This window comes from Vidua macroura, chromosome 7 (assembly GCF_024509145.1).
Source record: "Vidua macroura isolate BioBank_ID:100142 chromosome 7, ASM2450914v1, whole genome shotgun sequence".
Lineage (NCBI taxonomy): Eukaryota > Metazoa > Chordata > Aves > Passeriformes > Viduidae > Vidua > Vidua macroura.
This window is the reverse complement of record NC_071577.1, coordinates 38,958,204-38,969,819: the sequence shown is the minus strand read 5'-3', so window position 1 is coordinate 38,969,819 and position 11,616 is coordinate 38,958,204. Positions and strand designations below refer to the sequence as shown.

Below are 11,616 nucleotides of genomic sequence, written 5' to 3'. Positions count from 1 at the left end.
AACAGACAGCAAAGAAATGGCAAAAAATGAGAAAGAAAACTTTAATCCTTGGGGCTGTGACCATTCCCTGGGGAGCCTGTCCAGAGCTTTTCCATTAAAAAAACCCAAAAACAACAGGGAGGGAAGCCAATGAAGCAGATTTTCAATATTTTTATCATTACTTTGTAGAAGTTATTTAAGGTATTGCCCTTGAAGTCACAGTTTTGTGGCAGAAGCGCCACTGATGCTCCCCATTCCCAACGAACCCCCGGCTTTGCGCTTTTCCTTAGCGGAAACATCCTCCCCTCCTTTCGATTCCCTTCAACAAAATCCCTTTTCCCCCTTTTCTCCCCATTTCCCACTTTTGGGATCCCGGCAATGATGAGGGCGACGAGCGCGGCTGCCGCTCCCCGACTGCCCCCTGGTGCCCCGCGCGGGAACAGCCCCGCCGCCGCGGCACCCACGGCCGCCCTTCTCCGCCCCTCACACGGGGCAACACCGCCTTGGGAGCACCGAGGGGACACCCCGGCCCCGCCACGACCGATCCCGGCCCCGCCACGACCGATCCCGGCCCCGCCGGTCCCACGGGAACCTCCCCGGCCCCGCCGGCCCCGCCGCCATCGCCGCCTTCCCCTCACGGCCTCCACCGCCCCTCCCGCGGCCCTGAGCAACCGAACGCCGAGCGGCTGATTCCGCGCTGTTCCGCGCCGCTCCCATCGAGGTGTCGGCGGATCGACTGGCTCGGCCTGGGGGCGCGCGGCGAGGGCGCGGCGGGGGCGGGTGGGCGCCGCCATTTTGCAGGAAGAGGTGAGGAGGGCCGGGGGCTCCTTTTTCTTTTCCTCTTTTCCCGCTTCCTTTTCCCGCTTCCTTCTCCCTTTTCCCTCTTCCTTCTCCCATTTCCAGTTTCCTTTTTCCCTTCTCGTCGGCTGCCGCCGCCTGTCCGCGGCGGCGCCGCTCCTGGGACGCGGGCAGGCCGTGCTGGGTGTGAGGGGGCTCCGGGGCCGGGGCGTTCAGCGCCTTCTTTCCCCTTCCCTCTTCCCTTTCCTTCCTCTTCCTCGTCCCCTTCCTGCTGTTTCCCCTTTTCTTTTCCCTTTCCTTCCTCTTCCTCGTCCCCTTCCTGCTGTTTCCCCTTTTCTTTTCCCTTTCCTTCCTCTTCCTCGTCCCCTTCCTGCTGTTTCCCCTTTTCTTTTCTCTTTTCCAGGCGTGTCCGGGCCTGTCAGCGAGGGGAGAGCAGCCATGGCCAATGTGAGTGAGTGGCGCCAGCTCTTGCGGATATCCCGGCGGAATTGAGGATTAAATGGAATTACAAACAGGTTTGGGTGGGGGAAAAAAACTTTCAAAAAATCATTTAATTCCCACTCAGGGCAGGGACAGCTTCCAGTGTGCTTGGAACTTGCAGGGGTTCCGCAGGACCTCACGCAGGGAAGAATTTCTCCCTAAAATCCCAATCCAGCCGTGCTCCAGTGTGAATATCCCAGAGTACCAATGAAATTAAAGATTAAATCCGTTTTTTCTCTGCTTTTTCGGCCATCCTGCGCTCAGCCCTGGGGGAATTCTGTTTGCACCGCTCAGCTGATTTCAGGCTGGAGCATAAAACGTTTTTATTTTTGTATTGCTGTCGCCGCGGGGACGTGAATAATTCATGAATCCTTTCCCTCGGTGGTGTTTGGTGTGTAACGCCACGTGTGTCAATATTTGCATGAGCGAGCTGTAATTAGTGACATCTCCGTCAGAAAATCCTCTTTTCTGCTAATTACATGTTGCCTCTGATTGTTTACATCTGTTTATAACATCAGCAGCACACGGAAATGAATTTCAATCGCAATTTGACACGATTAAAAAAAAAAATATTTGAGAATGGAATCAGATTTTTGTTGTGTTGCAGGAACCTTTTAAAGCTGTTTTAGAAGGAGACAGCTCCAGGCTTGAGCTGGAAATAATTGATTTAAGGCATCAATTAAATGTGGCTTGAAGCATCTGAGTTTTTATAATTTGGTAGGAATTATTTGATATTTACACAGGAGTGCTGGGTGAAAAAGTGCCTCAGGTGCTGATGCTTTAAATACAATTTTTATATTTACCATCCAAATGGCAGCATTTCTTCTCTTCTTTTAAAAGTCAATTACTTCTGAAAGTGCCTCTTTTTGATGTAAAATTGTGTCGTTTTTTTTATAGAGTCAAAGCTGCAGCGCTTGAGGGAAATCCTTTTATGTTCTTTTCTCAAAAGAATTGCTGTTCCTCACCTGAAAAGTTGAATTTTCCAAAAAAAAAACCACCCCCACTGTGGCAGGAGGCATTTGTATTTTCCAGGAAACAATCATGGAGACAATCCCTAGGCACAATTTAATTTAAATTGTGGGGTTTCAGTGGTGCTATTTTAAATTTTCAGGCCTTTAATTAACACTAAAACCATTTATTTTTAAGGCTTTTTTTTTCTTTTTTTTGTTTGGAACAGCAAAAATATAAAAATAACAATAAAACATTTCTACAACTTGATGTTACAGCTGGTCATAATTCACATTTTAACATCATTCTTGAAGGAGGATTTCCCTTGTGACTCACAGAGCTGTGTTTCAATGATTAATTTGATTTTTATCATTAAATTATTATTATTTTATGGTGTTGTTAAGTCATTATTTGAATTTTTTTTCCCTCAGGTGCTCTGTAACAGAGCAAGATTGGTCACCTACCTGCCAGGCTTTTCTTCCCTGCTCAGAAGAATTGGGAATGCCAAAAGTTTTTCCACTGCAGGATCCTCTGGCTCAGATGAGCCTCACGTGGCTGCTTCACCTCCTGATTTATGTAAGGAAAAGCACATTTAGGGGAAAAAAAGCAAATTTAGGGGGGAAAAAAAACACATTTAGGGAAAAAAAAAGCACATTTAGGAGAAAAAAAGCACATTTAGGGAAAAAAAAAGCACATTTAGGGGAAAAAAAGCACATTTAGGGGGGAAAAAAAGTACATTTGGGGGAAAAAGAGCACATTTAGGGGAAAAAAAGCACATTTAGGGGGAAAAAAAGTACATTTAGGGGGGGAAAAAAAAAAGCACATTTAGGGGGAAAAAAGCACATTTAGGAAAAAAAAAGCACATTTAGGGGAATAAAAAGCACAATTAGGGAAAAAAAACACATTTGGGGGTAAAAAAACACTTTTAGGGGTAAAAAAGCACATTTAGGGAAAAAAAAAAAGCAAATTTAGGGGAAAAAAAGCACATTTAGGGAGAAAAAAGCACATTTAGGGAGAAAAAAGCACATTTGGGGGAAAAAAAGCACATTTAGGGGGAAAAAAAAAGCACATTTAGGGGGAAAAAAAAAGCACATTTTTTGACATTCCCAGCCCGTTTTTTGGATTCCCCGCCCGTTTTTTTTTTATTCCCGGCCCATTTTTTTTTGATTCCCAGCCCGTTTTTTAATTCCCTGACTGTTTTTTGACATTCCCAGCCCGTTTTTTAGATTCCCTGCCCGTTCTTTTTGATTCCCTGCCCGTTTCTGACATTCCCAACCCCTTTTTTTTGACATTTCCATCCCGTTTTTTTTCAATTCCCAGCCCGTTTTTTCAATTCCCAGCCCATTTTTTCGATTCCCATCCCGTTTTTTTTGATTCCCATCCCGTTTTTTTTGATTCCCTGCCCGTTTCTGACATTCCCAGCCCGTTTTTTTTGATTCCCTGCCTGTTTCTGACATTCCCAGCCCGTTTTTTAGATTCCCAGCCCGTTTTTTAGATTCCCAGCCCGTTTTTTAGATTCCCAGCCCGTTTTTTAGATTCCCAGCCCGTTTTTTGATTCCCAGCCCGTTTTTTTTGATTCCCAGCTCGTTTTTTAATTCCCTGACTGTTTTTTGACATTCCCAGCCCGTTTTTTTTGATTCCCAGCCCGTTTTTTTTTGGATTCTCAGCCCTTTTTTTTAGATTCCCAGCCCGTTTTTTTAGATTCCCTGCCCGTTTTTTAATTCCCTGACTGTTTTTTGTCATTCCCTGCCTGTTTTTTTAATTCCCAGCCCATTTTTTAGATTCACAGCCCGTTTTTTAACATTCCCAGCCCATTTTTTTGATTCCCAGCCTGTTTTCTGACATTCCCAACCCCTTTTTTTTGACATTCCCATCCCGTTTTTTTTCGATTCCCAGCCCGTTTTTTCAATTCCCAGCCCATTTTTTCGATTCCCATCCCATTTTTTTTGATTCCCTGCCCGTTTCTGACATTCCCAGCCCGTTTTTTTTTATTCCCATCCCGTTTTTTTTGATTCCCTGCCCGTTTCTGACATTCCCAGCCCGTTTTTTCGGGTTCCCAGCCCGTTTTTTTGATTCCCTGCCCGTTTTTTAGATTCCCTGCCCGTTTTTTTGACACTCCCAGCCCATTTTTTAGATTCCCAGCCCGTTTTTTAGATTCCCAGCCCGTTTTTTGATTCCCATCCTGTTTTTTTTGATTCCCTGCCCGTTTCTGACATTCCCACCCCATTTTTTTGACATTCCCATCCCGTTTTTTTTGATTCCCTGCCCGTTTCTGAAATTCCCAGCCCGTTTTTTTTTGACATTCCCAGCCCGTTTTTTTTTATTCCCAGCCCGTTTTTTTTGATTCCCTGCCCGTTTCTGAAATTCCCAGCCCGTTTTTTCAATTCCCAGCCCGTTTTTTCAATTCCCAGCCCGTTTTTTCAATTCCCAGCCCGTTTTTTTTGATTCCCTGCCCGTTTTTTCGATTCCCAGCCCGTTTTTTCAATTCCCTGCCCGTTTTTTTCAATTCCCTGCCCGTTTTTTTTGATTCCCTGCCCGTTTCTGACATTCCCAGCCCATTTTTTTGACATTCCCATCCCGTTTTTTTTGATTCCCTGCCCATTTCTGACATTCCCAGCCCGTTTTTTTTGACATTCCCAGCCCGTTTTTTTGATTCCCAGCCCGTTTTTTAGATTCCCTGCCCGTTTCTGACATTCCCACCCCATTTTTTTGACATTCCCACCCCATTTTTTTGACATTCCCACCCCATTTTTTTGACATTCCCATCCCGTTTTTTTTGATTCCCTGCCCGTTTTTTCGATTCCCAGCCCGTTTGTTTGATTCCCAGCCCGTTTTTCTGACATTCCCATCCCGTTTTTTTTGATTCCCTGCCCGTTTCTGGCCTCTCCTCCCCCTGCAGCTCCCAGGACGGTGTGGCCGGACGAGCTGATGGGGCCCTTTGGGCCGCAGGACCAGCGGTTCCAGCTGCCCGGGAACATCGGCTTCGGCTGCCACCTGCAGGGCACGGCCCCCCCCCGGAGCCCCCCGAGCCTGCCCGACCTCCTGGCCGAGCCCTCGGCCACCGACAGGCACCAGTTTGTCATGGCACAGTGCCTCAACGAGTTCCAGGTGAGAGCACCCCTCTGCTTTCCTCAAAAAAAAAAGGATTTTCTGCACGGTTTTGCAGCTGCAGAAACTGCCCCGAAGGGTTTTGTTTCTAAAGGCTAAAATACTGTTTGAAAACACTGAAGGAAAGGTGTTTTCAGGTGTTTTCACTGTTTCCAAACAGTATTTTAGCCTTTAGTTTGGTGGATTCCTGGGTGAATTTCAGGTTTTCAGAACTAACCATGGCTCAAACATTGCAAATCCATGAAATGAAATACAGAAAGAAATTTCAGTTAATCTGGAACATTGCCAGAATCCTCTCATTGTAAAATTGGGGCGTTCTTGGGTGAATTTTGTGGTTTTTAGAACTAAACATTGCCCAAACTTTTAGGAGTGATTTAGTGGGAGGAGTTCAGTCTGCAAAGGTGATGTTGTTGGCCAAGTCTCACCACCTTTTTACCCAGTAAAACTGGAATTTCCCTTCAGTGGTTTATTTCGTGGATTTGCAAAATTTGGGCAGTGTGTTCCACATTCATCATTATGAATATACCCAGTAAAATTGGAATTTTCCTTCTATGTTTTATTTCGTGGATTTGCAGAGTTTGGGCAATGTGTTCCACATTCATCATTATGAATATACCCAGTAAAATTGAAATTTCTTTCAGTGGTTTATTTCATGGATTTGCAAAGTTTGGGCAATGTTTAGTTCTAAAAACCACAAAATTCACCCAGGAATGCCCCAATTTCACTGTTTTCAAACAGTATTTTAGGAGTGATTTAATGGGAGGAGTTCAGTCTGCAAAGGTGATGTTGTTGGCCAAGTCTCACCACCTTTTTACCCAGTAAAACTGGAATTTCCCTTCAGTGGTTTATTTTGTGGATTTGCAAAATTTGGGCAGTGTGTTCCAGATCCATCATTATGAATATACCCAGTAAAATTGAAATTTCCTTCTGTGTTTTATTTCATGGATTTGCAAAGTTTGGGCAGTGTGCTCCACATTCATCATTATGAATATACCCAGTAAAAATGGAATTTTCCTTCTATATTTTATTTCGTGGATTTGCAGAGTTTGGGCAATGTGTTCCACATTCATCATTATGAATATACCCAGTAAAATTGGAATTTTCCTTCAGTGCTTTATTTCATGGATTTGCAAAGTTTGGGCAATATTAATTTTAAAAACCTGGAATTCACCCAGAAGTCCTCCAAACTCACAATGAGAGATTCATCATTATGAATACACCCAGTAAAATTGGAATTTTCCTTCAGTGTTTTATTTCATGGATTTGGATTTGCAAAGTTTGGGCAATGTTTTGTTCTAAAAATCATGATATCCACTCAGGAATCCCTCAATTTCACAATGAGAGATTCATCATTATGAATGCACCCAGTAAAATTGAAATTTCTTTCAGTGGTTTATTTCGTGGATTTGCAAAGTTTGGGCAATGTTTAGTTCTAAAAACCACAAATTTCACCCAGGAATGCCCCAATTTCACTGTTTTCAAACAGTATTTTAGGAGTGATTTAATGGGAGGAGTTCAGTCTGCAAAGGTGATGTTGTTGGCCAAGTCTCACCACCTTTTTACCCAGTAAAACTGGAATTTCCTTCTGTGGTTTATTTCGTGGATTTGCAAAATTTGGGCAGTGTGTTCCAGATCCATCATTATGAATATATCCAGTAAAATTGGAATTTTCCTTCAGTGGTTTATTTCGTGGATTTACAAAGTTTGGGCAGTGTGTTCCACATTCATCATTATGAATATACCCAGTAAAATTGGAATTTTCCTTCAGTGGTTTATTTCGTGGATTTACAAAGTTTGGGCAGTGTGTTCCACATTCATCATTATGAATATACCCAGTAAAATGGGATTTTTCCTTCTGTGTTTTATTTCATGGATTTGCAAAGTTTGGGCAATGTTTTGTTCTAAAAATCATGAAATTCACTCAGGAATCCCTCAATTTCACAATGAGACGTTCATCATTATGAATGCACCCAGTAAAATTGAAATTTCTTTCAGTGGTTTATTTCGTGGATTTGCAAAGTTTGGGCAATGTTTAGTTCTAAAACAATGGAATTCACCCAGGAATGCCCCAGTTTTACAATGAGAGGATTCTGGCAGCATTCCACATTCATCATTATGAATGCACCCAGTAAAATTGGAATTTTCCTTCAGTGTTTTATTTCATGGATTTGGATTTGCAAAGTTTGGGCAACGTTTAGTTCTAAAACTAGGAAATTCACACAGAAATCCACCAAACTCACAATGAGAGATTCATCATTATGAATTTACCCAGCAAAATTGGAATTTTCCTTCAGTGTTTTATTTCATGGATTTGGATTTGCAAAGTTTGGGCAATGTTTTGTTCTAAAAATCATGAAATTCACTCAGGAATCCCTCAGTTTCACAATGAGACATTCATCATTATGAATGCACCCAGTAAAATTGAAATTTCTTTCAGTGGTTTATTTCGTGGATTTGCAAAGTTTGGGCAATGTTTAGTTCTAAAAACCACAAAATTCACCCAGGAATGCCCCAATTTTACAATGAGATGTTCATCATTATGAATATACCCAGTAAAATTGGATTTTTCCTTCTATGTTTTATTTTGTGGATTTGCAAAGTTTGGGCAGTGTGTTCCACATTCATCATTATGAATATACCCAGTAAAATTGGAATTTCCTTCAGTGTTTTATTTCATGGATTTGCAAAGTTTGGGCAGTGTGTTCCACATTCATCATTATGAATATACCCAGTAAAATTGGAATTTTCCTTCTATGTTTTATTTCATGGATTTGCAAAGTTTGGGCAGTGTGTTCCAAATTCATCATTATGAATGCACCCAGTAAAATTGGAATTTCCTTCTGTGTTTTATTTCATGGATTTACAAAGTTTGGGCAATGTTTTGTTCTAAAAATCATGAAATTCACTCAGGAATCCCTCAATTTCACAATGAGAGATTCATCATTATGAATATACCCAGTAAAATTGAAATTTCTGTTTTATTTCATGGATTTGCAAAGTTTGGGCAGTGTTTACTTCCAAAAACCTGGAATTCATCCAAGAATCCCCCATTTTTACCATGAAAGGATTCTGGCAGCCATTCAGATTCATCATTATGAATATAATAAAAATACAATACAATTCTCAATCAATCAAATGAATTCCAATAAAAATTTTCAATAAAACCATAAAGGATAAAATATGAATACAAATGATAAAAAATTCTCAATTTATAATGGCAGCATGATCCCAACATTCCCTCAGCTCTTCAGTGCTGCTGCCTGAGCTTTGCAGGCTCTGGCTTTGGGGAATGAACGCTCAGATTTTGGGATTCAATGAGAGAATCTCCATTGGAAAAATTTTGGGAATTGTATCCCAAAGGGTTGGGAAATATCAGCTCCTGGAAGCTCTGTTTGCTGCTTGGTTGCATCCTAAAAAGCCCAAAAAAAGAAAAAAAAAAAAAAAAAAAAAGGTTTGGTGTTTTTTTTTGCCTTAAAAAGCCACCAGAAAATTCCACTTTAGTTAATTTCGTGCAACTTTTAGAATCAGGGAATATCTGACATCTTAGTTAATGTTGTATTAAATAATTAATTATTTCAAATATTTAATAAAACTTTATGGCTTTGTATTTTATATATATATTTATTGTATCTATTTGTATTTTATATATATATTTATTGTATCTATATTTATATCTATATATTTATGTATGCTTTATATATTTATATATTCTGTATTTATATTCTATTTATATATTCTATATATAAATTCTATATTCTCTCTATATTCTATTTGTATTCTCTCAATATTCTATATATAAATTCTTTATTCACCCTCTATATTCTATTTACATTCTCTCAATATTCTATATATAAATTCTTTATTCACCCTCTATATTCTATTTACATTCTGTCTATATTCTATATATAAATTCTATATTCTCTATATTCTATTTATATTCTCTCTATATTACACAGTTTCACTATTTATATGTATTCTGCTTTAACATAACGCAGTTCTAATAAAATATAAAACTTTAGTATTTCTATAAAATATAAATATTTCCATGTGGATTTAAGTAACACCAAAATCTATTTTACTTTTAATATCTTTTCATATATATATTTTCATATATTTTCTTATCTATATTTTCACTTATTTTCATATCTTTTCATATCTATCTTTTCATATCTTTTAATATCTATCTTTTAATGTCTTTTCATATCTATCTTTTCATATATTATCTTATCTATATTTTCCTTTTCATTTTCCTTTTCCTTTTCCTTTTTTTCTTTTCCTTTTCCTTTCTTTTCTTTTCCTTTTCTTTCTTTTCTTTTCCTTTTCCTTTCTGTTCTTTTCCTTTCATCTTTTCCTGTCTTTTCATATATTTTCTTATCTATATTTTAATTTATTTTCATATCTTTTCATGTCTTTTCATATCTATCTTTTAATATATTTTCTTATCTATCTTTTCCCGTCTTTTGCCGTCTTTTCCCTCCTTTTCCTTTTCCTTTTCCTTTTCCTTTTCCTTTTCCTTTTCCTTTTCCTTTTCCTTTTCCTTTTCCTTTTCCTTTTCCTTTTCCTTTTCCTTTTCCTTTCCCTTTCCCTTTCCCTTTTCCTTTCTTTCTTTTCTTTTCCTTTCTTTTCTTTTCATTTTTCCTGTCTTTTCATATATTTTCTTATCTATATTTTAATTTATTTTCATATATTTTCATATCTATATTTTCATATATTTTCTTATCTATATTTTCTTTTTTCATATCTTTTCATATCTATTTTTTCATATTTTTAATATCTATTTTTTCATATTTTTTCATATATTTTCATATCTCTCTTTTCATATCTTTTCTTATCTATATTTTCCTTCCTTTTCCTTCCTTTTCCTTCCTTTTCCTTCCTTTTCCTTCCTTTTCCTTCCTTTTCCTTCCTTTTCCTTCCTTTTCCTTCCTTTTCCTTCCTTTTCCTTCCTTTTCCTTCCTTTTCTTTTATCTTTTCATGTCTTTTCATATCTGTCTTTTCATATATTTTCATATCTTTTCATATCTATCTTTTAATATATGTTCTTATCTTCCTTATCTTTCTTATCTTTCTTTTCCTGTCTTTTCCTGTCTTTTCATATCTATCTTTCCATACATTTTCATATCTATCTTTTCATATCTTTTCTTATCTATCTTTTCCTTTCTTTTCCTTTCTTTTCCTTTCTTTTCCTTTCTTTTCCTTTCTTTTCCTTTCCTTTCTTTTCCTTATCTTTTCCTTATCTTTTCCTTACCTTTTCCTGTCTTTTCATATCTCTCTTTTCATATATTTTCTTATCTATATTTTCATTTCTTTTCATATCTTTTCATATCTCTCTTTTCATATCTTTTCATATCTTTTCACATTTGAAGTAACTTTTAATAACTTCCAGTATCTTCAACGATATCATTCTTTCAGTGTTCAGTATGAGCGGTGTGAAGTGCGGCTGCACACCTGACCCTGCTGGCCTGGCTGTGATCACTGATGATATCCTGATGTCCTGAGTTTCTCCTGTTTGACACTCACTGAGCAATTTTGTGCTTTTTAGGGTTCTGATGCCCCCCAGAAGCAGCAGATCAGCCCTGCTCAGACCTACTTTGAACATGCCAAGGTGGAGTGTGCAGTGCAGGCGTGTCCTGAGCTGCTGAGGAAAGGTGAGTGGTGCTGCAGGCGGGAGCTGAGCTTTGCCTGGGCCTCAGTCAGAGCCGAGGGCACAGAACTGCCTGGGCAGGCTGGAGCCAGCTGGGCAGGACTGAAATGCACATTGCCCATTGTCCATGATCTCTGTTATATTGGCTGCTGGCAGGATTGAAATGCACATTTCCCATTGGGCATGATCTCTGTGTCATTGGCTGCTGGCAGGACTGAAATGCACATTTCCCATTGTCCATGATCTCTGTCATTGGCTGCTGGCAGGACTGAAATGCACATTTCCCATTGTCCATGATCTCTGTCATTGGCTGCTGGCAGGACTGAAATGCACATTTCCCATTGGGCATGATCTCTGTTATATTGGCTGCTGGCAGGATTGAAATGCACATTTCCCATTGGGCATGATCTCTGTGTCATTGGCTGCTGGCAGGACTGAAATGCACATTTCCCATTGTCCATGATCTCTGTCATTGGCTGTGGGCAGGACTGAAATGCACATTTCCCATTGTCCATGATCTCTGTCATTGGCTGCTGGCAGGATTGAAATGCACATTTCCCATTGTCCATGATCTCTCTGTCATTGGCTGCTGGCAGGACTGAAATGCACATTTCCCATTGTCCATGATCTCTCTGTCATTGGCTGCTGGCAGGACTGAA

The 11,616-nt window shown here is 39.6% G+C and overlaps 1 protein-coding gene across 2 annotated transcripts in view; it reads left to right on the top strand.

Annotated features, from left to right (window-relative positions):
* The first annotated feature begins 827 nt into the window (after nt 1–827).
* The window catches only part of MMADHC (metabolism of cobalamin associated D), a 19,685-nt gene continuing 8,896 nt past the window's right edge, over nt 828–11,616 (top strand). The window contains exons 1-4 of one of the 2 annotated variants that reach the window (XM_053981853.1): nt 828–1,224; nt 2,637–2,781; nt 5,105–5,313; nt 10,856–10,961. In XM_053981853.1, the coding sequence (XP_053837828.1) occupies nt 1,216–1,224; nt 2,637–2,781; nt 5,105–5,313; nt 10,856–10,961 (469 nt within the window). In that variant the 5' untranslated portion in view covers nt 828–1,215. The remainder of the gene's footprint in view (nt 1,225–2,636; nt 2,782–5,104; nt 5,314–10,855; nt 10,962–11,616) is intronic. The other variant, XM_053981852.1, reaches the window with a different exon arrangement.